At 37.5% G+C, this 27,325-nt stretch overlaps 2 protein-coding genes and 1 long non-coding RNA gene across 3 annotated transcripts; 1 reads left to right on the plus strand and 2 right to left on the minus strand.

The window, feature by feature from the left end:
* Positions 1-706: 706 nt before the first annotated feature.
* LOC146450184 (ubiquitin carboxyl-terminal hydrolase 17-like protein D) lies at positions 707-2,426 on the plus strand. Its single transcript, XM_085100656.1, has 3 exons — positions 707-1,127; positions 1,266-1,353; positions 2,266-2,426. The coding sequence occupies exons 1-3, from the start codon at positions 976-978 to the stop codon at positions 2,392-2,394; spliced, it is 369 nt and encodes a 122-aa protein (XP_084956782.1). The 5' UTR covers positions 707-975; the 3' UTR covers positions 2,395-2,426.
* A 7,466-nt stretch (positions 2,427-9,892) lies between these two features.
* On the minus strand, positions 9,893-12,012 carry LOC146450185 (uncharacterized). Its single transcript, XR_014860369.1, has 2 exons — positions 10,923-12,012; positions 9,893-10,302 (listed from the first exon to the last, which is right to left on the minus strand). It is a non-coding gene; the product is annotated as an uncharacterized LOC146450185 (long non-coding RNA).
* A 1,315-nt stretch (positions 12,013-13,327) lies between these two features.
* On the minus strand, positions 13,328-26,542 carry LOC146450186 (BRISC and BRCA1-A complex member 1-like; the record flags this gene model as incomplete). Its single annotated transcript, XM_085100647.1, has 8 exons — positions 13,328-15,560; positions 19,406-19,492; positions 20,280-20,403; positions 21,088-21,113; positions 21,468-21,557; positions 22,224-22,335; positions 24,632-24,695; positions 26,431-26,542. Coding segments are annotated over 8 exons (801 nt in total), but the record flags the coding sequence as incomplete, so codon positions are not given.
* Between the last annotated feature and the right edge of the window lie 783 nt (positions 26,543-27,325).

The raw sequence follows: 27,325 nt of genomic DNA on the forward strand, positions 1-27,325 counted from the left end.
CAAATGTGAATCATGGCTGCCCCTAATGACTTTCCAGCACCATGTTATAACCAACTGGCGGGATGCTGACCAATGAAGGCTATTTACAAACTGTAGAGTAGTTGAATTTGAGACTATGGAAGAAAAATCCAGATAGTGGCAGGGTGGAGGATTTGACCCCTAGTGGGCTAACTAATAGGCCACGCCTAGTTATTAGTAGGCTTCCCATTGAGAAGTATTCTAGTTACTATAACAAACAAAAATAATAGTGCCCATGTTTGCATGAGGTATGTGACAGTAGTAATTTTGCACAGATAAACAAAGTCAATATCTCCAAATATGCTATTTTATTCTCCACTTCAGTAAAGTGCACAATGTGCCAACATATCAGCAGCAGAACAATCACCATGTTAAATAACAGTATCGACATACAGGTAGATGTAACAGTTAACTTGCACTTTTCAATAACAGGTGGAATCTGAAATACAAAACACTGCATGAGCAGATGCTTGCATTTCCTGCCATCAATCAAACAAAGTGGATCAAAATCCACCAATCACCGTGCCAAGCGTGACCTATTGATCCTGTTACTTTGTTTCTAAAGCTTCCAATGCAGTCATTGACGGTAGCGAAAAATGCAACTGTCGGCAGTGATTTCAATTTGGATTTGGCATGTTATAGCAAAGCACAGTAATCAACAATGATGGGCTATGCATAAAGGATTTGTGTCAATCATCAAGAATTTTGGTCATATTTATGCAAACAGTAACTAAATTTTAATATTAGCAATTTATTCAATTTTCTTATTTACAAAAACGTTTCCTATCATGGCCTCTTAACCATCACCATACATAGTCAAATGGAATTATCTTTTCTTATTATAAAATAGGGGTCCTCCGAATCACTGGTTGAAGCACTCGATAATATACAGACAGAAATTCTTGATGGGGACAATCGATGCTTCTGCGAAAGGTTAGGAAGTCATGAATTTGCAATATGTCTCACAGAGATCATATTAGATTGTGTTTGCGTGTGCCCACAATACCTATTGTGCTTGGCGTTGTACACAGGTGTAATGAGCTGATCAGGGCTGAGAAAGACCAATTTGTTGGTAAATGGCCCAAAGTCCTCACATTCCATTTAAAAAGGTAGGTTTATTTCGAAGAATTGGTTTTGAAAGTTACATAATTTTGTGGAGATTTTTGTCTTAGCTTCTTGTATTTAATACCTGAACTCTAAAGACAAGGGATCCTTTTTTCCCTAATATTTGCAATAATATATTGCAGATTTGAGAGAACAGGAATTAACAAATTGAGGAAGAAATTGATATACCCTGCATGGTTTGACTGCTTACTATTGAATGAGCCATCAAAGGTATAATTATTTTTCATACAATAAGAAAGTAAAATATAATTTTGTTAGAAAAGCTGTAAGTAGTGACATACCCTAATTATTGTCTTTACTATCATTACCGGTATATAGCTTTATTTTAAGAATATTAGTATTACAGTTGAACCTCCGCCAATGCACAGCTCCCGTAAGTGGACACCTCTCAAAAGCAGACACCTGTGCTTGGTCCCAAAGGTGTTCACTTATGGGAAGTTTGATAATTTGTAGTAATTTTGATCTCTACAAATAAACTGGGTTGACATTCAAAAAGGAAAAGTGATGAAATAGTCCACTTAGCTTTGTTGACCAGCTGATACAGGTATGAACAGGAACAACTTGGCTAACACAACGATCATACTTTATTCAGGCTGTCGGCCATGTTTTTTACACACAACTCACACTCGTTCCCATGCGCAACACCGCTGACCAATTACAGCAGTCCTACCAACAGCTTGAAAGAAATACTCCCTTGTATTTATTTTGGTTGGTTGTTTAACTGTAACTCTATGGAAAAGATGTATAAATTCATACTTTCCTTATTTCCATGGTAACATTTGTGAAAGTTTTGGGATAACCTGAAACAGGCCACTAGCTGATGAAACACTTGCCTTCTGTTCATGTTTCCCACAACTTCCACTTGCCATATCCATCCCCATTTATAGAAATTGATTCAGGTTAGAATTAACAACATTACAGTCTGCAGGCTCTCTGACAGTGACCACCTCTTTTAGCCAACCACTTTTCCTGACATTAAATAGGAGGTTGCCTATACCAGTATTTGAGAGGTTCCACTGTATTACCATTTAAATGTTTATCTAAGAAAGGGAACACAACTATAGAAATAGTTAAGATTATGCCTTCTCTAATTGTTTATACTATAATTTTTTTCTTACATAGAACAGCAATATGTACGAGTTGCAAAGTGTTGTTGTACATAGTGGTACTAAGTGCAAATGTGGCCACCATTATAGCTACTGCAAGGTGGACCAGAGGTGGTTCTGTATGAATGATGAAGTGGTATGTTAAAGCCATACATACAGTTTCTTACTTTTACATTTTTTTGCAGGTTTCTTGTGCATCACAAAACGAAGCTCTTGGGCAAGAGGCTTATCTTCTTTTTACGTCCTTCAAAATAATCGTGATACAAAAGAGATTAGCCTTTATTTAAAAGGAGGGACCCCAGCCTAAAAAGATGTGCGTGTGTGTAGGGGGTGAGGGGTTTTGGGGGGGGGGGGGGGGGGCATCGGTACAATTTAGGGACAGGACGATCGATAATTTTGCCAACAATAGAACAAGGCCAATATCCTGCCATATTGACCTAAGCTTGGCCAATAAAAGATTTATTATATGCATCCATGAGTGCACGGGTAACAGGTAATCCTAAGTGGGCAAGATGGCTCCATCTTGATCAGGCGAGTAGCCAATCAGAGCACAGGATTCACTTCATCTTGCAAGCGATGCAATAAAATTCCAAATTATACAGTTATATAGTTATTGTGGGTTCCAAAGGGGGGTGACAAGTTAGAAACAAGATCAGAATAACAGCCAGCATTAATTACTTTGTTAGTTATTAGCAGGCAGACGGTGTACACCAGAAAAATGTGGAAGAGGAAGCAACTCAAAATGGAGTCTGCTTCAATGGACAATCAGTGCTTGACCCCAATGTTCATTAGATTTAACCACACCATCACTAGACCCAACAGACATTACAGACAACAGCAGTCAAGTTGACAGTATTGATTAAATGCATCCAATCCATCCCATAGCAGAAGGTCTTTAGACAAAGGTCTATGAAGTGTGCAATGACATTGTTTCAAAATTAAAGAGTGGGGATGAAAATTTTATTGTGGGAGTCAGCTAGTTTGTTTCAAGGTATGAAAAACTCAAAGAAGGGAGCACCTGTAGCGTGATACCTCAAATTGCGTCTGCGATACATACTTTTGCAAGCCGTCACCTTAACAGATTCCAGACTACAACCAAAAAAAAAAAGGATTGGAAAAAGAATAAAGGTGCAATCTACAGTAGCAGGCAGGAGAAGAAAGGGGATTTCCTGAAGGATGAAGAAAACTCGAGCGGACCGACCTCCAAAACCATTTGCAAGAAAGGCTGAGGATGAGGGCAATGACAGTGATGATTTTGATCGGTTTAGATTTCGTGTCAGGAAACGACCAAAGGTACAGAAAAGAAAGCATGATCTTGCAAGTAACATTGCAAAAAATCAGCAAAATTCTGGAAAGTGTTAACAATTTAGGCAAGTGGTTGAGCTTAAAGAATCACAAGTAAGAGGATGTGACTGTGATTAACAAGGTTAAAGGAACACACATTCAATTACAAACAGCATTTGAGGGAGTTTGGGAGAATTTGAAAGTTTATGCAAGGCAAAGGGGTACCCATGCAAACTCCCTCAAGTGTCTGCATCAGTCTATGTAAACACATGCACAATTTTCTATTTACAAGTTTTGTGATTGGTTGCTTTTTGCATACCTTGATTGCACTTGATTACCCTCTGTATAAGCAGCTGTCCGTATTGAAACGAGCCGTACAAACTTGTACTCTCCAGAGTTCAACATTTATGTCTTAATTCATTTCCAGTTCCTTTTCTTGTAATCTTTCATGCCCAGTTTTCTCGTTAGTTTCCGCGGGCCCAAAAAGTGGGCGTAAAATGAAAATCGATTTCGTTTTACGCCCACCAGAAAAATGTCTTCTGAGCTTTGAACTGTACTCAAGGAATGGTGACACTATAAAAGTACGAGACATATTTTTTAAAGGTAGTAGAGGTTGGGTTAGCCGTAGAAAGGGGCTCGATACACTCCTGCCATACGGAGCTTGAGCCCGCAGTACGAGCGGCAGTCAAAACTGGTTATCCTACGTCATTAGCAAGTGACACTTCACTGTGGACTAAATGACAATACTATCGAATTTGTTGTTTATCACCGCTCCAGCGGCTCTAGAGTTCTCGAAAATGGCCTATTTCTCCAACCTAACGTAAACGGGAAACCACTAGATACCTTTCCCCAGCATTCTGGAACTTTCCACACAACCACTTAGCTTCACTTAGTGAATAACACCTCACAGCGTTAAAAAGAAGGAGAGCGAAAAACCTTGACAACCGCGGTCGTCCGACGCGGGCAGTGCTTTTAAATGAGGTACTCCTTAAACAGTTTGGGCTATTCTATGCGTTTAAATATAAAATATAGCACTAAATAAATTAATAAATATGTATACAAGTATACAGAATAAAATTATTTACACGACTGTATACGCATGGTTTTTATTAAATTTCGTTTGCGGCTTTATGATGTATCCGCGAAAAAAGTTTCAATTTCTATTTTTCATTTGGTTGAAATGGTTGATAGCATGCATTACTCACTTTTTTCGAATCACCGCCCCGAGCTTGTTGTGAGTTATCAGCGAGTAAGCCGTCAGTATCTTTTTTAGCTAAGAATCTGAGTCTCACAACAGACATTTCCAGGCCAGATTTGGGAACTAGTACTGGAACTGAGTTCGCACAACATGTACCTCAAATATTTGCCAAAAATATTATAAAATATCTACCTCTTGCTCTGAGTTTCAAGTTCAGATTCAAAAATCCAACCAAGAAGAACAAGGTAGTGAACTGGCCCGCAGGTAGCGAGTGCTAATCTAGGCGGGCCAGACTTCAAATCACTCTATTACTAGTTAGTAGTTAATTAGTAGCTAGTTGTTAAAATTTCACCTATTTACATTTAGACATTTCACCTATAAATTTAGACGTGATTCCTGTTCTTGTTATTCAGATTTATGAGATAATCCAAACCCTGATTCAAAACAGTAATAAGTTTAAGCCCCAAATTCGCAGTATTTCCCTTATTATTAAAACTTTACACACCTGTCAGACAAGTAGACTTCATAGAACTGCAGATTGTTCAAAAATCAAGAATAATAAATTTAAAAATTCTAAATCCCATCAATTATCATATGTTCCTCTTGACCCAGAGTTTTTAACGGTTTTTGTTGTTCCTCATTATTAAAGCCAACACTAAAGAAAACCATATTATGTTAACTGATATTAGTATAAGTGTTCAGCAATAATTATTGTTATCAATCTTACATGTCCAGACAACTCTTGGCACTTCATTATTTTTTATCATGTTTGAAACTCAATGCACAAGGAGCAACCCAAACTATAATTGTGGATGTGACCAGCTAATGCCAAATTTCTGACAATGGCTACATCATGATGCCCAATAATAATAATAATAATCTTTTATTAGGAAGCTTCCGGTCACTTAACGTGGTTTTCAGAAAGGTCCTTGATGGAATTTTGCAAGGATATATCCTTCAGTACTTATCCACAAAAGCTACTTAGAAACAGCTATGACAGCTAACACATTCATCTCATAGCCAGTATTCCCATCAACCTCATTATCGGCCTCCCAACTGATTGTAGCTTTCTCCACATGCTCCTGTTTACCATCCCTCATTCAATAAAATATACTGTAGATGTTATCAATCACATGGGATCTATTTATGTTTGGCTATTTACTGTGTTGCATTTACTGTTTCGAGTCTCTTGTAATTGCCAAAGTCATTCTTCTCTTATTTAGTTTTGCTTATTTTTATTGAATTGTCACAGAAGCCAACAAAATATACCGAAAAAAACAACAACAACAACGTACAAAAGAAGGAGGGGTATGGCAGGGGGAAGTAACAGGGCTGGGTCCCAATTGACAACTGCTCCATATAATCAAGAAAGAGAAAAAACACCCTGAAAACAAAGTCAACAAGAACCAAGAAAAAATAACAATTATAAAAAAATTAATAGGTTATTCAGAGCATTTTTTTTATTATTCAATCGGTTAATAAAAATTGAATTTTCACAGGCATGCATTTCCTTCTAATATTTTGTCTGGCTTTTTACTTTTGCTATTTCTTTGTTACCCTATCTAAAACTCGCCCTACATCGTACCTTCCACCTCTTGCTCATGGCATCCACTAACTTGATAAAAATGTCTGATGTTTGGCATCCATAAATTCTTACTCTAGCTCAAATGCGGGTGGGGGGGGGGGGGGTCTATTTCCCCCCTTTAAATCTCATGTTTGGGTTTCCACCAATTGCAAACATTTAATTTTAAATGCAATGGGATACCAAGAGCACTTGCTAAGTTCTGTTTTCTCCACATGGTTTTAACCCGCACAAAAATATTCCTGTATTAGTGAGCACTACCCATAGGAAACCCAAGTATCTCGGTGCCTACTATTGTTTGCGCAGTAACAATAGTAGGCACCGTCCTTAAAGACACTCTCCCACCCACGCACCCTGTCTAAGGGGTGATGGATCTGGCTGGCAATACATTTACCAATGTTATTCAATTGATATAATTTCTTTATTTATAACAAATTAATGGCACAAATCGGTAAATAAAAAGTAAAAAATATCTAAAATAGCCATAAGAATAATCTGTAAAATTTTAGGGTAAAAGCACCTCATACTGAGACAGATCACCAATTACTGAAAAAAAAAAAAAATGTAAGGACAATAAATGACAATAAAACTAGCCATAAAGTTAGTAAGTTAATTAATGAAATTATTTAAATTATAATAAAATCACATATGTTGGTCGGTGGGCGAAGAGTCCAGTCCACAGTTGATCGATATAGCCTTCTTATTCCGTTCCGAGCTATTGCTGGCTGCGTTTCAACATTTTACAGACACTGACAATAGCCGCACACTTTAAGTGTCTTTTTGAGCTTTAAAATACAAGTGCTGCAGGAGGATAGCAAGCAGAGAACGTGGAAAACTCTCAAAGATATAATCGTTGTTACCTAGCAGAGAAACAGGTCGGGAATTTGTATCCCTAAACACTACAATTCCCACCCGGCGAGATCAGTCTCTCCGAAATGTAAGAACAATTTGAAAAGCATATTTCACAACCAGAATGTAAACAAAAGCTGTCCATAAATTGTACGACGCGGTCAGTGTAAAATGCAGACTGCAGACTGCAGACTGCAGACTGGGGGTAAAATGCAGACTAGGGGTAAAATGCAGACTAAATTATAAAGACTACCTTTTTAAAATTACAGTCAATCCAGGACACAGGTAAACAGTAATTCCAAGAATGAAATGAACATTCGAATTTCTCTTTGTAATGTCCGACGTGTGAATGAAATGTTGGACATCTCTCTGGAAATCGTTCCGAAAAAGACGCATTAACTGAAAAAAAGATTCAAAATACTTGGGAAACAATTGTTATTCTTGAAATATTCAATTTTGCAATGTAAAGAAAAATTCATAGCTTTATACAGTCGATAAGCTAGGGAAATTTATACGGGAACTCTGAAATCTCGTAGCGATTTTGAAAACTGACATGTAAATTTCAAAACTCCGTTCAAATTTCAAAAATATCGTTCACGCGTGACCTGGGTTGACTGTAAAACACTCGAAGTGATTTTGGTCTGTATAGAAAGCTAATAAGTAAGTGTAGAATTCCAAAAAGATACATGTAGCGTTGTTAGCGAAAATTAGGAATTTGAGGCTTGCGAAAAAAACTTAGGATTTCACTTAGGATTTCATTGCGTGACTTTTGGGGACGGCGCCCTGCTTCTTCCAATACTTTCAAAAATTATTTCTCCATGAATTCGCTTCGAAATAAAGAGAAAAACCGCTCAACAAGATATTTAAATGTTTTAGTTTTGAAAAAAAAAATGCATTTGACGATGTGCTTTCGAAATATATCGCTGAATTTTAAAGTGCGCGGATGGATGCATTTTACTACCGTCCGCCGTAAATTAATTACGTTGTAAACAAACCGAGTACAGAAAACTCAAAAATCGTATCTCGGTAAATATATGTCCTATCGAGCTCATTGTTGTCTCTATAGAAAGCTGAGTAAATGTAAAATTCAAATATGAAAAGATTTCTGTTGCACAAATAACGTGAAAGGAATTTAGCGCTAGCGAAGAAATTGTAGAAAATGAAAACGGTTTAAAATGAATGAATACTTTCCGGGATACAACCTGCCCAACCGAACAAAATTTAATTTAATTTAGTCTGCATTTTACCCCTGGTCGGCAGTGTTCAGTCTGCATTTTACCCCGAGTCTGCATTTTACCCCCAGTCTGCAGTCTGTAGTCTGCACTCTGCAGTCTGCGTTTTACACTGACCGTTGTACGACGAGTCCAGTCGGCCAAAGCGTCGGAGTCTTCACTGTGAACCTCACGCGGCGAAGATCGCTAGATACTGGTCATTCAACCGAAAACAAAACGACGCAGTAAATCGATCAATACTTATAGTCGCCGTGCCACGTCGTAAACCTGGTAAAATCAAAAGGACGAAACAGAAAACATCACTTCAGGCCTTGCTAATTATTTTTCTTGCGCTTTCAATAAGCACTTCATGTAATTTCTCTTGCTTGGCACAACCAATCACAGAGCGCAGATATCAATGACGTATGAAAACTCAGTTTTGACCCGTTGCTGAAATCTGATTGGTTGATTTAAATTTCAGACGCGCGGACCGTATGGCAGGTACATACTATAAAAATGTTCGGAGGCGATTTGAGAAGTATTCTTCACAAGGTTATCCGCACTTTAATTGATCTCAGCTCATTAAATTTACATTTCGCTAATGATGTCTGGTGTCTCAGTGTAAAAACAGGTAAAAACAACGTCTTGAGAAGCCATGGAAACACGCGAAAGCGATCGCGAATTTTAATACCGGAAGTAATGTTGTGTTACTCTACTTGACTTGCTAGTTACCAGTCTGTCACGGTAACTGTCCGCCATCTTGAAGTGGGCGTAAAAAAAAAATTGCCCGGATCGGAGTAAAATGCTTCACTTCAAGATTTCAAGATCGGAGACGCTAAAAGCCGGAACGGTGGAAGGGCGGAATGGTGGAAAATCACTCCAAATTCTAAAACCTGGAACGTCGGAAATCACCCCAAATAAACTATAACCTTGAACCTAACCCTCACCCGTTCCGTGTTCTAGGATTTGGGGTGATTTTCTGCCTTTCCACCGTTCCACTTTCTACTCACGGCGCCTGCTCTTTATGATCAATGTCCCCCTTCATGTAAATTCCCGCCACGAGTCGTCTTACTCTTTCTCCCGCTGTTGGAAGGTAAAATTTGGAGGAGATTAGGAAATAAAACTCCAAGGGAAATAATGAACATGGACCGAAAAAAAGTGAGCTCAAAAGACTGCTCTGAGTTAAGCAATATTATCCCGTACGAAAATGTCTGACCAAACGGGAGCATGAATTCGGCCAGACATTTCAACCTGACACGGGCATAACATTGATCGAACACGAGCAGAACGGGACACAGCGGTAAAGAACCTAACTGGAACCAGACACCTAACCTAAAAAGAGCGGGAATTAGCGAGACACGAGCAGGGCACGAAAAATCGTAAACAACCAGAAAACGAGCATGACACGAGCCTGACATTAGCCGGACAACGTAAATAATCTGTGATGTAATCGGCAAAAATATATCCGGCCTTACTCCAACCTGAATACGGCCGTACAACGCATATAAACACATAGAAATAACGATTAACTGTTTTATTGATAGATTCATGAAATAAACCTGATACAATAAAAATAAGTTTTTACTATATCCATACAGTGTTAAATCTACATACACAATCTCAAAGAAATTAACAAATTTGCGGCGATAATTTCTTATTTTCTTGCATGTGTCAAACTAATTTATAAATATACACATTCATTGAACTAATTGAAGGAAACTTACTAATGTACCTATAATTTGCTCAACTTAACCTCGAAAGATTAAATACGACAAACCAAATGTTCCTTAATAAATATGTCTGCTGAATAGACAGGAGATAGATCACTTAGCTGCACGCCGCTTCAGTTTTGTGCGTAAATGATCTGGTTGGCGTCGATGGAAGTTAGCTGCTCCTTGACATTTTCGATGCGATGAGAAGCCACGTAATCTGCAAAATAACAAGTGCAAAAGTCTGTGATGCTGCAGTTGTTCTAAATATCCATTCAGATAACAAAAAAGCTATGCTATCAATATAAAAATGATAGCGCTGCGAGTTCAATTGCAAGCGTTTGTGTGCAATTAGTGCAAAGCCCGATCGCCCCGGCGAAGAGTATAATCTCTCACACGCGTTGCGTGAGCCGGACCTTTCGAAGAGCGATCTTGGGGGAGAGGCAGAGAATGTTGTGGTTTGCGAATATTAAATCAAGTTTATGCAGTTCCAAAAACATGAGTAAAGTGCAAACTCGCCTTTTGTGTGTTTTGGTGTGAGTTCAGTCTAATTATTTTGCAGGGCATAGAGCCTGATTCTCAGATGGTCCGAGGTCATAAGCTTACTTTATAACATTTCAAAACACTACTGAATTTTTCGTCGGATAAAAGACGGATGATTTCAATTAATGTAAATCGTAATTAATAAAGCTTTCTAAATTTTAACTCGACCTCTCCTCGTTTTGGCAGCTGAAATTTACCGAACATGGAATTTAGCCATTGGAACAGTTCGGTACACTCAAAAAATCAAATAGATAAAAAGAAAAGACATTCGTTTTATAACAAGATAATGTAGCTTACCTCTCCCTTGAACCTTTGGGATGGTTGCTAAGAACCTCTTCTTGCTTCCATTTTCCTCAGGCTGCAGATTAATTCGACATATATCTCGCTTGCTTTCAGATCCTCGCAATTTACATTTACATGTAAAATGCTTTATACACTTTTGCCTGAATCAAAATAAAGGCATGCGAACAGCGACATTCTAAAACTTTGTTAAATCCTTGAAGAGATCTTAAAAACACTGGGGAAGAAGCGCTCACTGCTAACTTAACAAGCCTAAAAGAAAGACGGTAACTGCAATTGCACTGTTTCGCGCGCGCACATTGAAAATACGGTCAACACTCCAAGCGCCAAAAATTAGTGACTGTAACCGTCAAGTGATCTCGAAGCTAACCAATCAAAAATGAATTTAAACAATGAGATACTTATCTGCAACATGTCGATGTCTCTTATGGCATTTGACTGATAAAACCGCGTGCTAGGAATCAAAACAACGCATCGCCGTACGTGCAGTGTGTGACGTACGTTGATCTTGGAATCCAGCGAAACGACTTCTTTGCGGATTAAGCTGGTGGAATGCCCTGATTTTCAAAACATTTGTCAAGAAGGAACTCGGCTTTTTTTTTCAGCGTCCTGCATGAATGGGGTCAAGTTTGGGATTTCCAAATTTTGCAGTCCGTCGAACAGCGTGATGACCGTAATACCATATGCAGGTGTGTTTATAAACAACGCTGTTCGTGCTTTATTTATATTCTTTGACACTGTAACAGCTAGTCTTAACATTGTCTTTGCGATCAATTTCATTGAAAAGAAACCAAACGTACCTTGTCTGGCTCTTTCCAATCTCGTGCCAGGCTCTTATCAGGCCCGTGCCTAGCTACTTATTAAAGTTATTAAATTTGGAAAAGTAATTTGAGGTTGTTTGGCTCTTGCTCTGTTCCTGTAAGTGTCTTGTGCGGCTGCCGTGACCCAGACACGAGCGTAACATTTGTCTGGCTTATTAGCTTGGAGCCAGACATTTTTTTTGCCCGGTTCTTGTTGTGCTGATGTTTGGTTCTATCAACGGTATTCCCGCCGAAGTCAGGCCGGATTCCGCCTCTGTCAGGTCCGAAATTTTCGTACGGGAAGCTTAAGTTTAAATTAAACGGCGTGTCAACACTGCAAGAAAACAAGATCGTGCACATAGCAATCCAGCAAAGTTTTGTCAACAAAATGCTCACCTCTTCTCAGAATAACCAGTCCTTTTATTCCATTTCCAGCCTTTTTTAGTTCCTTTTACAACGTTAAGTGAGCGAAACGTTTCACTTCAAGAGGAAAAATCCAACGTTTTGTCGCGCCGGATCGGAGTAAAATGATTTCACTTCAAGATTCTGATGATGTGCCAGCCAATTTGTTTCTCTTGCTGCTAGTCGTATTGCTCTTTCTCCCTCCGTTGGTCACAAAAATTGACTTTGTATTGTGTCAAAATTATCATTTTTTTTTTCTAAAACGCAGTTGGTGATGCAACTTCCCGCCGTAAAAAAGGGGGCTACAGCACAGGGTTTAAGTGTCTCATTTAAAGGTGGCATACATGGAGTACCGAACGTATGTACGGTCGGTCGGTCGGTCGGACGGAAGTGACGTCATAACCAAACTAAAATTTCTCGCACTGATGGGTTTACCAAAATCTCTTAGCTATCGGGCTCCGCTCGCGCGCGCCGCGGGAGCTCCACTGATAATAATAATAATAATAATAATAATAATAATAATAATAATAATAATAATAATAATTTTTATTAGAAACTAACAATCTCTTGATTAATATATTCTAAGCAAATTGCTATTGCTGGTTTCATATTGTAGTGCATGGGGTTCATACAGAAATGCTCACCTGTGCATAACAATGATACAATGCAATGCAATGATACAATTAATTGGAATTTTCATTCAGTACCCTTAACTTGTACCGTTTATCCTATAGTTCCAGAAAGCCTATAGTTTATAAGTCCCCGGCTTCTATATAGGCTTCCTTGCCTTTCTTGTAAATAATTTAGTGGGAATATTGTATGTTATCTTTAATGTATTTCTGTATACTGTTGTTGTATTTCTGCTTAATGGCAAATAAATGAATGAATGAATGAATTGTGAAGCTCTACTTTAAGGCTAGCCTAAATATATATATTTACCTGAAACGCATGTCCTTAATAAAGTAATCTTATTGCGAGGCCAAAAATTGCACACTTATTGTTTAATATGATTTTTAATGCTGAAAACATTTTTCTATCTAAAGAAAACTCATCTTTGATTCATTATTTTCTTTCTTATTCTGTATGGCTATACTTTTCACTCAACTGAATGAGCATTATGACTCTCTCCTAAGACTACATGACACTATTCAAACAGAATTAATCTGAATATCACCCCAACTAGATCAGATTATCAGGCACTCAATTTTTTTCCAATTTTATTTCATTTGCCACATAAAGAAAACAAAAATCACAATAACAGACACTAGGGTAATACAAATTAAGTTACAATGAAGAAAGAAAATACATGTATATATATACACAATGTTAATAATAATAATAATAATAATAATAATAATAATAATAATAATAATAATAATAATAATAATAATAATAATAAAGTGGCGGGGTAGATCGAAAAAAGCTTTTATTCCTAAGGGCGTTCTGAGGGCTCCACTGAAAACCGCCTTGGTGAGTTGGACCCCCCGATAACATTATTGTTACAGTCAACTCTCTCGTAAGCGACCACCCTTGGGCACGACAAAGTCGTTGCTTACGGGAGGTGGTCACTTACCGGAAAGATCAACAAAATAAGCCTAATACTCCATTGATTAATTAATTACAGAAAAATATTACTTCAGCAGCTAAAATTAGGCAAATAGAAACTAGTTTATTTGATTTTTTACATCTATTCATTCTTCTGATGAAACTTTTTATAACATTTTGGAACAGATCACTTAACAATTCCCGTTTACCTACAGACATAATTATAGCCATCTTCTCTGTCTGTAAACTGGTATTATCTGTCAGCAGTCTGGGGTAGCCTCATTAAAATTGAACTATTGTCACTTCTGAGTGATGATTTATTAACTTCATACGTGATTATGTTGGGTGGTCGCTTACCGGAAGAATACAGTCAACTCTCTCATAGCGACCACTTCTCGTAAGCGATCACCTCCCGTAAGCGACCACTTCGTAAACAACCGTTTTGTTTCTCAGTTAAACACTGTTTCAAGAGCTTTCTTGTAAGCGACCACCACTCAATTTCTAAAGAGACCGCGACCACTTTTTAGGCCAGAAATTATACATATTCTTTTGTTTTCTGTTTCCGGTAAGCAACCACCCAACATAATCACGTATGAATGTTAGTAAATCATTACTTAGAAGTGACACAAGTTCAATTTATAATGACGCTACCCCGGACTGCTGACAGATAATAACAGTTTACAGACAGAGAAGATGGCTATAATTAGATCTGTACGTAAACAGGACAGATCTCTTCCTAAATGCCATACAAAGTTTCATCAGAAGAATGAATAAATGTGAAAAAATCAAATAAATTAGTTTCTATTTGCCTAATTTAGCTGCTAAGGTAAAAATTACACTTATAAGTGAGTGACCACGTAAGTGACCACTTTGTCGTGCACCAAGGGTGGTGGCTTACGAGAGAGTTGACTGTATGTGTAATTTCTGGCCTAAAAAGTGGTCGCGGTCCCTTAAGAAATTTGAGTGGTGGTCGCTTATGAGATAGCCTGCATTGCAGCCGGACTTGTCACTCAAGACCTATAGAGAACTCGACTATACCAGGGATTGTATAAACTGTCTGCGACGCAGGCTTTTATGAGAGAGCTCTTGAAACAGTATTTAACTGAAAAACAAAACGGCTGTTTACGAAGTGGTCACTTATAGGAGGTGGTCGCTTATGAGAAGAGGTCACTTTGAGAGAGTTGACTGTATTATTGTTATTGTTATTATTATTATTATTATTATTATTATTATTATAGCTTATGCATGATTACGCCTCCCCAATTAAGCTAAGTTACCTAGATTATATCATACTTATATTAGTTATATTATGGTAGAACCTGCGACAAGATAGCTTTTGTAACTCATGGTGTTAAATTTAAGGACATGCCACACTCCTTGGATAGTCACGCAATGCGTCTGTCCAGGTCGGTGGGGACGAGCGTTGTGTGATAACAGGATGAAGAAGAAGCGTGACAACAGACATAATAACAAATGTGAAGGAAATTTCATGTAATGTTCCTACGAAATAGATTCTTCATCTGATGGTGTTAATGTTTTGAGAAGAGATACACTCGTTGGACCTCTGTAGCTAGACTCCTTTGTGTCGCTGTTTGCGTCCTCTGTGTATGTCAGTGGAGAAGAGCATTTTATGACAAATTGAGAAAAAATATTGCGTGACAACCCACTTAACGACTGCGCAAGAGACTGCATTGCACAGATGCTACAAGATAGACTCTTCATCTCCTCTTGGTGTTAGTTTGTAGAACGTGTCACGCTGTCTGGGTCTCTGTAACGGATGAGCAAGTAACACAGCCATGTGATCAAACAGACGAGTTGTGCTGCGTGACACCTCCAACATGTAGCCTTCTTCCTCTTCGTCCATGTCACAGAAGTTATCATAGATTTCCTACAAATCAAGAAAATTATGCGTCCTTAGCCAGATAGGGGATGTCAAGTTTTGGTTACTAAATTCGCGTTGGTGAAAACAAGTTGGCAAGGACGTAACAGAAACAGGTGACTTTCAAAGTTAGACAAAATGTTACTTATATTAGAGGTTGCTGAAGTCAAACCTCCCGTAAGCGACCACCCAAAATGTCAAGTCTAGGTGGTCGCTTACGAGAGGTCAGACAACAAGGGGTCTAAATTATGAACTCATTTGCATAAAGTGATTCCAGAGATTTAGTAGCCACAAAAACGTCTTTAAACTTTCCAAAATTATATTCCCAAAGAATTTCAGTATCCAAGTTGATGGTTTGCCAATGATAGAATATCTAGTAAGGCGAATGGGACAAGTATATTTTGGGACACCCGGCCTGGTACCTCCGATTCTGACATTAATGTTACAAACTGGCAAATTGTCCAACTTTCGATAGGGGATAAATATGAGAATGTAATATATGACAAGTGGTCGCTTACGGGAGATTAAAGACAAAATAAAATTGCAAACTGTCATCTCTAAAAGTGGTTGCGGTCGCCCACGAGAGGTAGTCGCTTACGGGAGGTTCCAACTACATGTATAGTGACTTGACTGGGAAATTTTGGTATTTTGGAAAAGTGGTCGCTCAAGAGAGGTGGTCGCAAGGGGAGGTTTGACTGGAAATATGGAAATATGTCGACGATACGACCGCATCAGAAGTCGTTGCCAAGGGCAACCGAAGTCATGCCCAGGAGATTGCGGACAAGGTTGCCGAGTGGTCTACGCAGAACAGAGTCAAACTCAATAGCGACAAGTGTAAGGAGCTCAGGATATCTTTTGCAAAAGATGAGCCCCAGTTTGCGTCTATCGTAGTAGATGGTAAAGAACTAGAGAGGGTGACTAGTGCTAAACTACTGGGTTTGACCATATCGAGCAACCTTACGTGGAACGAACATATTAGTGACGCCATAAAGAAAGCGTCAAAGCGTCTGTATTTCTTAGTGCAGTTAAAGAGATCAAGAGTTCCTCGGCAGGACATGTCCACCTTTTACATTGCTTGTATACGCTCTGTTCTTACGTACGCAGCGCCTGTCTTTTTTTACGCCCTGCCAAAGTACCTAAAAGACGAGTTGGTGCGTGTCGAAAAGCGGGCCATGTCTATAATATGCTCAGGACTATAATAATAATAATAATAATAATAATAATAATAATAATAATAATAATAATAATAACAATCTTTATACAGGGAGCCCACATCACGAAAGTGATATTCAGTGGTGCCCTGTAGATTGAGAAATGATTTAAAACTTACAATTATTTTAAAAATTACAATTATTTAAAAGTAGAAAATACAAAGTCGGCGGTAAGAAATAAAAATAAGAAATAAGAATTAGACTACCCTACCCAGACTACCCTACCAGGAGGCCATCGAACTAGTGAACATTGTCCCCATTGCAGATTTCATCACGGGGCTATGCACTAATGCTTTTGACACCATTATTAAGGACCCAGAACACCGTCTGAACTGTTTAATACCATTTAGTGGACCGTCACGTTATCTATCTATCTATCTATCTATCTATCTATCTATCTATCTATCTATCTATCTATCTATCTATCTATCTATCTATCTATCTATCTATCTATCTATCTATCTATCTATCTATCTATCTATCTATCTATCTATCTGTATCTAGTTTTCGCCGCACATATCCGTTTTCATTTTAAAATGCAACTTTTTACTTGTGAACTGATCAATTGCCCCTCCGTCTGTACGTACAATGTATCTGTTGAAAACAGAACTTTGCAAAAACGAAAACGTTAGGACGTTGAATTCAAGGGCCATCGTTTTCGATGACCGTTTTAATCGGATACGTTTTGTGTTTTCAAAAGAGAACGGATATGTGCGGATGGGCAAAAACGATTCAATAACGCTACGTATCAAGAGAATTTTTTTAATACGTTTGAAAGCAGATGCGTGTGGACAAACATGATTTAGTACTGAGAAGTGTAACCGTAAATAGCGTAAAAGATAGAGTATGCCAAATCCTCACCGATGCGGTTACTTTCTAGCAACTTTTATGCTAGTGTTAACAACACAGGTAAACCTTTGAAATGTAGTAATAAGGAATTTAACCAACCACAACGGCAACGCCAATACCCTGCTAGCAGACTGCTACTTTCTGACAAGTCTTTTAGCACATACGAAGTCGTTTGCGTCTCCAGTATTTCGAGTAGTTGGCTTGTCTGCTTCGTAGGGGGACGCTAAACAAGCCAAATCCGCTTCATGAATACCAGAGAAATGACAATAAAATGAAATGAAAACTTTATTAAGGACGGTGCCTACTTTTGTTACTGCGCATACGATCAGCGCATCTCGAGATACTCGGGTTTCCTATGGGTGGTGCCTACTAATACAGAGATATTTTTGAGTGGTTTGAAACTACGCGGAGAAAGCAGAACTTAGCAAGTGCTCTTGGTGATAATAATAGAAATGACAGGCCCGCACGGCTCACTGCGTTATGTGGTGTACATTTTTATGAACGCTGCCTTTATATTTTTGCCCTAACGAGCATGAGCATGAGCATGAGCACGAGTTTCTTTGCTGAGAAACATATTCAAAAATCCGCCAATTATATCCTACAAGAGAGGACAATCTCTTAAGGACATGCTCGTTAGGGCAAAAATATAAAGGCAGCGTTCATAAAAATGTACACCACATAACGCAGTGAGCCGTGCAGGCCTGTCATTTCTTTTATTATTACTGTTGCTTAATTATCTCCAAAAAATGCGTGGTTACCTCCAATTTTCTTTTTTGATTCTAATAGCCCTTGCTAAGATGTGCTTTTCCCGCATAGTCATAAACTGCGCAAAAATACCTCTGCATTAGTACGCACCGTCCTTAATGCTTCTAGCGTACTAGAATGAAGGCTAATTGGGGACACCTAACTACTTCACGTTATAAAATATACATAACGATCGATCAATACTACTATACAATGTGTTAAAAGGCACCTTACTACTTCACATTGCAAAGTATACGTAATAATCCATCAATACTACTTATAAAACTTATAAAAACTTATAAAAAAACAACAACAACAACAACAACAACTTCGCACATGCTAAAAAAAATTCGCACATGCTAAAAAAGTCTTGCCAGAAAAAAACGCCCCGCTAGCAGAGGACAACGCCAACAAAAACGTCGCTTGAAAATATAAGTTCACATTTCTTGAACTGCTTCGCAATTATTCTAACTCGTTCAACTTGTACAATGTGGCTGAACTATTCGGAAAGAGAATTGTTAGGAAGGGCGTTCAAGTCAAGACAGAGAATAAGAAATTCACCGTCGTGCGCGAACGTTCTACACAAAACCTTCAATTTGATTTTTTCATGGCGAACGGCGAAGAAATTAACCAAAATATATAGCGCACGTGCAGGGCCGTTGTTTTTTTACATTAAATTCCATTGTTTTTGACATTCTCATTGCCGTCACCGTAGTAGCTGCTTTTAACCCTTAAGGCCCTAACAGTGATTAGCATCAAATTTCCCCTTGTAATATCAATGCTAATTCAATCCCTGAGGTAATGAGAATTAAGGATCTGATCACCCAAGGTTATTTTTCTTGATATTTTAATTATAACTTCTCCTCCAGTACTTTTAGAAGAAAAGTAAATGCACAAGATAGGAGAATTTGTTCTTTGACATTAGGGGGCTGGAATTTCCACTTGCGCTTTATCAAAACAGTGGAATTTGGAAATGTTACAACTCCGACCCAGTGCTGTGTACAAATTCATTCTTCCCCAGGAATTGTCTCTAAAATCCATTTTACTTACTTTACAAAGATTCAGCTCCGACGGCAGCTCATGGGCATACAAGACATCGAGGAAGAAATATGGAGACTCTAGCAGTGAAGAGAGTATCTGCAAACAACAGTAATCGAATTACTTTATTATAGGAAATTCAAAACCTCATTAATAATTCATAGGCCCATTCACCTATAAAACATCACGTGCAGTGGTTTTGAAACCCGAGTAAACCCTTTTTTTTTTTTGACGCTTTTTCTCTAACATAAAATTGTTTGTTGAGCACCGGAAGGAAAATAAAAACTGATTTTTTTCAAAGTAGAACAAACTATGAATCAATTTTTTGCAATTTTTCAAAAATACTCAGGAAGAAGTTGAAAAAAATGTCCAAAATTTTTCAATTTGTAATCTGGGTGAAGACAAAAATCGAGCTCCGAGAGGGGGCCCCCAAACCGCGCTTCGCTCGCCCTGCTCACAGAGTTTTCTTTCCGCCCAAAACCCCACTTGGGAGTCTGTTCACAGGCTGGTGTGAGAACTGAATTGAGCTCAAATTAAACGGCAGTGTAGCGAAATGACTGGTGAGCACCTAAAGTGATGGCAGTTGGCTGTGTTCAGCTGGGGCACACAAAGGTCAACCAATTCTATTCGTTAATGTCATTAAAAATGCGAAATAAGGTCGAGTCTGTGGATGAAATCCTTAAGTAAGACCATTCAAATGAAAGCTACTGTGCAGTACGTTCTTGTGGTGCTGTTTATTATGCTGTGCAAGGTGGTTCTAACTTTTGAGCCTGTAGATGAAATCCAGAAAGCTATTTAGCTGCTCATTCTTGCTCCTCAATACATTATAAAACAAAGTTCGGTCTTGGAAGTACGTACAGAGAGTGAAAGAAAATATTAAACAAACCTGCTTTGCCTCAGGAGACATTTGAGGCATACATTGTGAGCGTCCATACACTAAAATAAGTCGGACAACAAATGGAGGAGGCAGCAAGATATCTTCAACTTCTGGTAATGTTATGTTTTCCTTTCTGCAACAAGTGAAAAAAGCAAAACTATGGTAAAAATTGCCAGAATACAATCAGGTTCTGAATGTGAGCCATTGAGCTGCAGAGCTAAGTTTTGAGGGAGCGTTTGGCCTTCTTGAGGGGATCCAAGCCCATGAAATTTCTGTTCAAAATTGGTTCAGCTCAAAACAGCCTTTTAAAAATAGTGAGCTAACACAATTCAGGTTTACATTCTGGAGGCTTTATTTTCAGAAGGGTGCTTGCTTTGGAGAGTTAAGGGCACTTGATCTTGGGGAGGGGGGGGGGGGGGGGTGGGGCTTCCATTCAGAATTTTAAGGTAGCAAACCAAAGAATATTAATATCTTTTTCATAAATTGCAGCCAATAAATTATGCAGTTGAATTTCATGAAAATAAGTCTTACAATTACATGTATGTGCAAAATTTATAAATATAAAGGTTTCTAAATTCATAAGCAAGTAAAACTTAACGCAAAAATTGGACGACGTTTCGGAGTCGTCATTTTGAACTTGAAAATGGTGTCATGACCACTCCGAAACAGCGTTCAATTTTGTCATTAACTTTACTTGCTCATGTAAAATGAGGTAAGTGGGAATAATTAACACATATTGAATTTAAGAATAATAAATCTGTTGCCATATTTCAAGAAGGTCTATTACTTGACAATTCAAGAAGTTTTAAACACTTACACTGCCTCAAAAAGGTCGCACATTTCTAAGATCAAAGTCAAGGTGTAATCAACATGTATCTTACATTTACTGACACCAATACCCTAAATTACAATATGATAACTTAACACCTACAGTAAACCATGTCTAGATCCATGTCTGGAACCATGCCTAGATCAGCCCCAGCAAGGCCTTTGTTCCAAACAATTTGACCAGGATTGTAAGATAAATAATTATTAATAGCCTGGCTTCTGTAAGAAGGCAGTTTACAAGTAGGAGAAATAAGATGAGAATTAATTTCACAAATTTGCATAATATTAACATAATTTTGTATCAGGAGGAAGTGCAAAGGCAGTTCTAAGCTAACTAGGGAAGCAAGAAAATTAGGAGAAATGGGAAATGAATATCTCAAAGGATACGGAATTCATCTCAGGACTAAGGCGATTCAGAGTACTGCAGATAACTTCCACATCACTTGTAAAATGCTTGTACTAACAGAAGTATAATAATTATAATTATTATTAAGTTAGAATTTAAAATAACAATGATATAGATGTACCTGTGTGGAAATGCAGTGCAGAGATAGAGATACAGGGAGGGGTACCAGGGAGTTTGGACCTTCCTTTTCTCAAAGAATTAACTAAAGGCTTAAGGGGACAGAAAATCTCGAATTTTGTCTGCGATGTTTAATGTAGAACAGAAATCTCACTGATGTTTGAATCAGGACTTAAATAAAGGGGCACTGTCATGGAGATGTTGCCGTATTTTGATCAAAGCAAGTCAAATATTTAACATAGGATCTTTGGATCCCCTAACATGAAATTGTTTAGAGAGCACCGGAAGGAAAATATTAACTATTTCTCTCACAAAGAACAAACCATAAATCAGTTTTGAGCAATACCGTAATCATTTCAGATCTCCAAACAACATGTAAGAACTTGAAAAAATTCCATCCAAGCCATCCCCAGAAAAAAAAAGGAACAATAAATTGCTTTAATACTAGCTTATGTATACTCATAGAATAATAATAATTGCTAACATTTACTGAGCCATTATTTTAAAAGTGATTTTCATTGATACTGTATGTTTTTTTCGCTATTCAAAGGCACACAGAAAATTGGTGACACTGTCCCTTAAAGGCGGTCATATTCGCTTACCCATGATGCTTTGTCATCCAAAACCAAGATGGCAAACTGGTGATTGGGGTTCATTTTAGACTTGGTTTTTACAAAGATTTCTACTGATCTTTGAACAAGTTGAAATATTGTCCTGAAAAAAAAAAAAAGCCACAGAAAATTAATTTAAGTGCCTAAAGTATGCAGTATACGGAGCCACTTCAAATAGTATTCAACATTTTTTAGACCACTGCTATAAACGCAAGTATTTTTTTTATAGAAAGTAGATATCAGGGAACTTGAAAAAGAGGACATTGATTCAGATTTTTAGAAAGGCCTCTTGAAAGAACTCTCCGTTACAAGGAATTTTACTTAATGTGAAGCACACAAACTACAGCTGTACTCCTTGAGGAGAGATACTTTTATATACTTAAGGTAAACACAGGAAGCTTCAAACTATCATTTGTTAATAGAGTCGCGTGCGCATTTCAGTATGTCTTTGAGCACTTGTAAAAATAATAGATGAGGTAGATGGGCTTCGGATATTTATACATTTTATATATTTTAATCTATTTTTGTCGTTATTATTAAATTGTTCTGTAACTTAAGATATGTATTTTTATCTTTTGAAGATCATTAAAGACTTATTATTGTTAATATTTATTACAGGGCCTTTCAAAGGGAACTTCTTTAATTGTATATTTTTTTTCATTTTAGTATAAATTTGTTGTGCATAAAGAGTGCGGTAATTTATACGGGCAACAAACAATCAGAACTTGTAACAAAATTTGTTGCCGACAAGCTGTAAGAAAATGTTGCTTAAGGTGATTCCATCGAAAGAACGTTTGTAATGAGAATTTTTTGAAAATCTCTACAGATGTTAAGTAAATCTAGTACATCAGAAAAATAAAATAAAAAGAGGGGGTCACCGTGCTTGTTTTCACCCTAGAGGGCTGTAGTATCTCACTATTTTCTAAGCATGTGACCTCAATATTAAAAGAGCTAGTCTTCAGCGAGAAGTGCCCACTACTTCCAGATAGTTAGTACTGACAATGAAATACTAGCATTTTTCTTATAACAGTACTGTAACTTTGTAGTAAAACGCCATAAAGTGGCTAAATAAATTAATCCCATGGCATAATAGGGGACATTCGAGCAGTTGTACGCTTCCCGCAAAACGTCCAAAATTGATCGTAGTAGTGATTCCACAATAATTTTTAGAAATTGAATAATGAAAAATTATTGAAACTGGGATATAACTTAGAGAGTCGTATTTTCTTTAATTTCGTTGAATAAAAAATGGGGGTCACCGTGCTCGTTTAGAAGAAAAGGACCATTTATTTTCCTGCCGAGTTTAACCTCGATGAAATCCCGCAATATTGTGCATGCGCACGATCGTGCGCGCGCTAAATGACGCGAACAATTATGCGCAGCAAGGATGCGCAATGTAATTCAGTGGAATCACCTTAATGTATTGCTTGGTCTGAAGAACCTATAAACTGATTTAGTTTAAAATCACAATTCCTAAAGGCAATATACTGCCAGATAAAATTGTTAAAAAATTGCGAATTATTTCACTTTTAGTTGTTCGTGACTAATGCTGATGCCAAGTCTACACTATGAATTTCCTTTGTGTGAATTAAAACCAAGAACTTATAGCAATGGACTCACAAAATGTTGAGTTGTGGGAGGCGGCGTGGCCTAGAGGTTACGGGCGCCGGACGTGTAATTAAAATCTGGAGGCCCCAGGTTCAAGTTCCGCTCCAAGGCCACGCTTTGTAAAATAGCCAACTGATTTGCCTCCCGCCAGTTGGGATCTTTAACAAAATGATATTTTCAGTTTGCATATTTATTTCACTGGTTTATAGTGTTCCCAATTAGCGCTAGTACAGCACTAAATACTTTGACACTTAAATAAAGTCATTTATTTATTCAATAAATGTTGCTGTTGATTTGCTACATGTGTGCACTTGTTATGGTAGGAGTAGGCAACGTGCAATGACAAGAGATGGGTACAATTTTTTGTACAACACAAGCTGTGTGTGCTACAGAAAATTAAAGTTTTGCCAACTAGTGTATTTTATTCCATAATAGTAATTTTAAAGTTCTATTTTAAACCAAAGGGATGTTCCCTTTTTTTACCCTGTAAGTTGTGTATTTTTACTGTACACGGGGTTGTTTATTATCACTTTGCAAATTCAGTGAATGTTTGGAAAACCTTGGGTAATGGTTGGTGATCAAAGGGTTTAAAGACAGTCATAAGCAAAAGTTGCATAGTCTAAATTGGCCCTTACATTCTAATCCATTCAATGCCATCACAACCAAACCTCACATGCTAAAACTATATATGTATGATCTCAGCTTGAAGGTTATTAATTAAAAATTAATTAAAAATTGTTTTGACTCAGCATTATCTAGCAAATGAGAAAAGACACAAAAAATTTCTATACCTCTCTGGCACACTCTTACACTGAAAGGACATGGCTTTCATGTCTGGGGATAAATCCACATGATCTACAAAGAGGTGCAGAATATAATGTTAGCAGGTGAGATTTTGCATAATTATCAATTATTCCACGAGCACACATTGGGCATATACTTCACGGTAAGGTAAGGGTGACTATATGGAGCGTTAGGGTTAGGTTAGGGTAAGGGTTAGATGGGTGACCATATGTGATGAAAGATAGCCAAGGAGGCATGTAGTACCAAGTTGGTTAATTAATAACCACATATCCAACAAGCATGAGTAGAATAATAATTGTTTTATTAAAAAAAGTCAAGAAATATATCATTATAATTATTTATATTTTAATCAACTTTATTTCACAACAACCATTTACACACAATCCAACATTTACTTCTTGTTACATACATTTCTAATAATGGAATGCATGTGGAGTAGGACATGTTCAATAGGTAAAAAGCATCCTTTAAGGCGAGTTTTTAGGATCTGAAGTTTGCTAAAAAGCTTTCTATTTGACATTTGAGAGTGAAATCATTTTTGAAACCTTCAAGTGCGTATGTTCTGCAGCACATCTAGAGATACTCAGGTTTTCTATGGGTGGTGCTTGCAATACATGCAAATACAGGGATATTTTTGCGCAGTTTAAAAGTTATTAGCAAAATGATCTATTGGAATCCGTAATGAAGATTGGGGGTAACCATGCATTTTTCAGGGATAATAAAGCTTCAATTTGGAAAAAAACGCCATACATTGCTTGGTATTTTATGGCTTTTTTAGAATAATTGTTGCTTAATTATCTCTGAAAAATGCGTGGCAACCCCCAATTTTCTTTTTGGATTTCAATGGCCCTTCCTAATATCTGTTTTTCCTGGCATGTATAGTCATAAAAATACTTTGGTATCACTGTAATAGGCACTGTCCTTAACATTAACATGGTGTAAGAGGGCATAACCATTACTGGGGTAGATGTTTATGTAGGCCTTAGCACCTGACAACAGGGTGCATATATTTGATCTTGCGATTTCTTTTTCAAAACGTTTTGAGTGCCTCCATCTGTGATGCTTTCCTTTCACATACCAAGTATTACAGTTGTTAAACTCATCAAAGGAACCGTCACATTGAACCCAGTCAGTGGAATACTTGCAAACCTGATACTTACCAAAGGGAGGGCAGAGAGGGGAAAAGGCTTGAAAATAAAGCAAGAAAAATGACCTTTCTCACAGTCCAGGAAGGAACCAAATGCAAAGCTACTCATAAGGCACCCCCAGCAGAGAGCTCAAAGGTCTAAATTACCGTACAGTATTTATTTGATTAATCGCCCACTTTCGAATAAGGGCCAACCCCACCCTCTCCCAACGACAACAACAAAAAAAATGCTGTACTAGCCCATAGTGAAGTAAGAGGAGAGTCAGTTGTGTTCCAAAATTGATTTTAGATACCGTAGTCAATGAACTTTAATATTGTTTATGGCTTGTCTATGTTAGCTTATACACTTTGTTTTGTCTTGTTGAAACGAAATAAACTTGTTTTCCCTTGTTTTGTTATTCTCTAAAAGTGTTCTCACTTGCTGAAAATGTTGGGAAAATAATAAGCGCCCACCCTCATGGGCCCAAAATTAAATAAGCGCCCAGGGCGGTTAATCGAATAAATAAGGTATATTAAGCCAGTCATTACAAGTTGTCTCTTGTTTTCTTGCCAATTCATGCCTTGTTTGGAAAGCTTCACCTTCTGTATAAAATTACATGTAATTGACCTTTGGGCAACCCAAGAATAAAACCTAAGAACTAACCTGTTGTGAGTCTTTGAAGTATCGGTCTAAAGAAACAAAAGGGATCTTGCACTTCAATATGACAACTGACACTTCAAGACCTGTAAGAGAAACACACCATTCACACACTTAAACTGGTTTGAAGAAATTAATTTTAAAGCAAAAATAAAATAAAATAAAATAAACCACAACATATGCGCCAATCAGTGTCAGGTTAACTCTTGGCATTCAGTTCAGTTCAGTTTATTGTTTTGCCATAAATTGTACAAATACAAAAGTTATTCACATTTATTATTTAAATACTTTATGGCAAGGAAGCCCAAGGGAAGCCACCGGGCTTAGAATCTCAAAAATGTATTACATCCCTCAACTTCTAGTGCATTCTTCTGTAGCACACTGAAGCTGTTGTCTTGGCAACTTTCAATCATGTGTATATGTTGTGGTTCAATTTTATCCTTGGTTTAAATTTTATTTTCCATTGCTTCAAAATCATTATCATACATTACCATCCCCAAGAACAATAGAAAGATAAAATTCAAACCAAGGTTAAAATTGAACCACAACATGTATAATGTTGATCTCTTAATTGTTAATTCCCTTAAAAATAACTACACGTATATGGAGTATGGCGTTACATTATTCAGTACGTGTCTCCAGTCAGAAAAAGAATTTCTTCCTTGATCAGCTAAATTTTTCCCTCTTCCAAAAAACCAACATTTCCAAATCCCAATTCAGTCGGTAGAGTGTCCCTATACTATAAAGCGCTGATGATGATCTTGTCATGGAATTATGTGCTATACAAATATTGTATTTTTAAATTCACTTTTTAACCAGGCCAGCCATCTAGTTAGAAGAAATTTCCAATCAGATTAAAGTGAAATCACTTGCTGCATTCTCATTTACAAGCTATTT

This window comes from Pavona decussata, unplaced genomic scaffold, assembly GCF_977016875.1.
Source record: "Pavona decussata unplaced genomic scaffold, jaPavDecu1.1 SCAFFOLD_482, whole genome shotgun sequence".
Taxonomy (NCBI): domain Eukaryota; kingdom Metazoa; phylum Cnidaria; class Anthozoa; order Scleractinia; family Agariciidae; genus Pavona; species Pavona decussata.

Bases quoted from the DNA above. Each gene is read 5' to 3' on its own strand.
- LOC146450184 (XM_085100656.1), top strand. From the start codon at position 976: ATGTCTCACAGAGATCATATTAGATTGTGTTTGCGTGTGCCCACAATA. The intron at 1,128-1,265 runs GTAGGTTTATTT...AATATATTGCAG, and splicing joins CTCACATTCCATTTAAAAAG to ATTTGAGAGAACAGGAATTA. The intron at 1,354-2,265 runs GTATAATTATTT...TTTCTTACATAG, and splicing joins TATTGAATGAGCCATCAAAG to AACAGCAATATGTACGAGTT.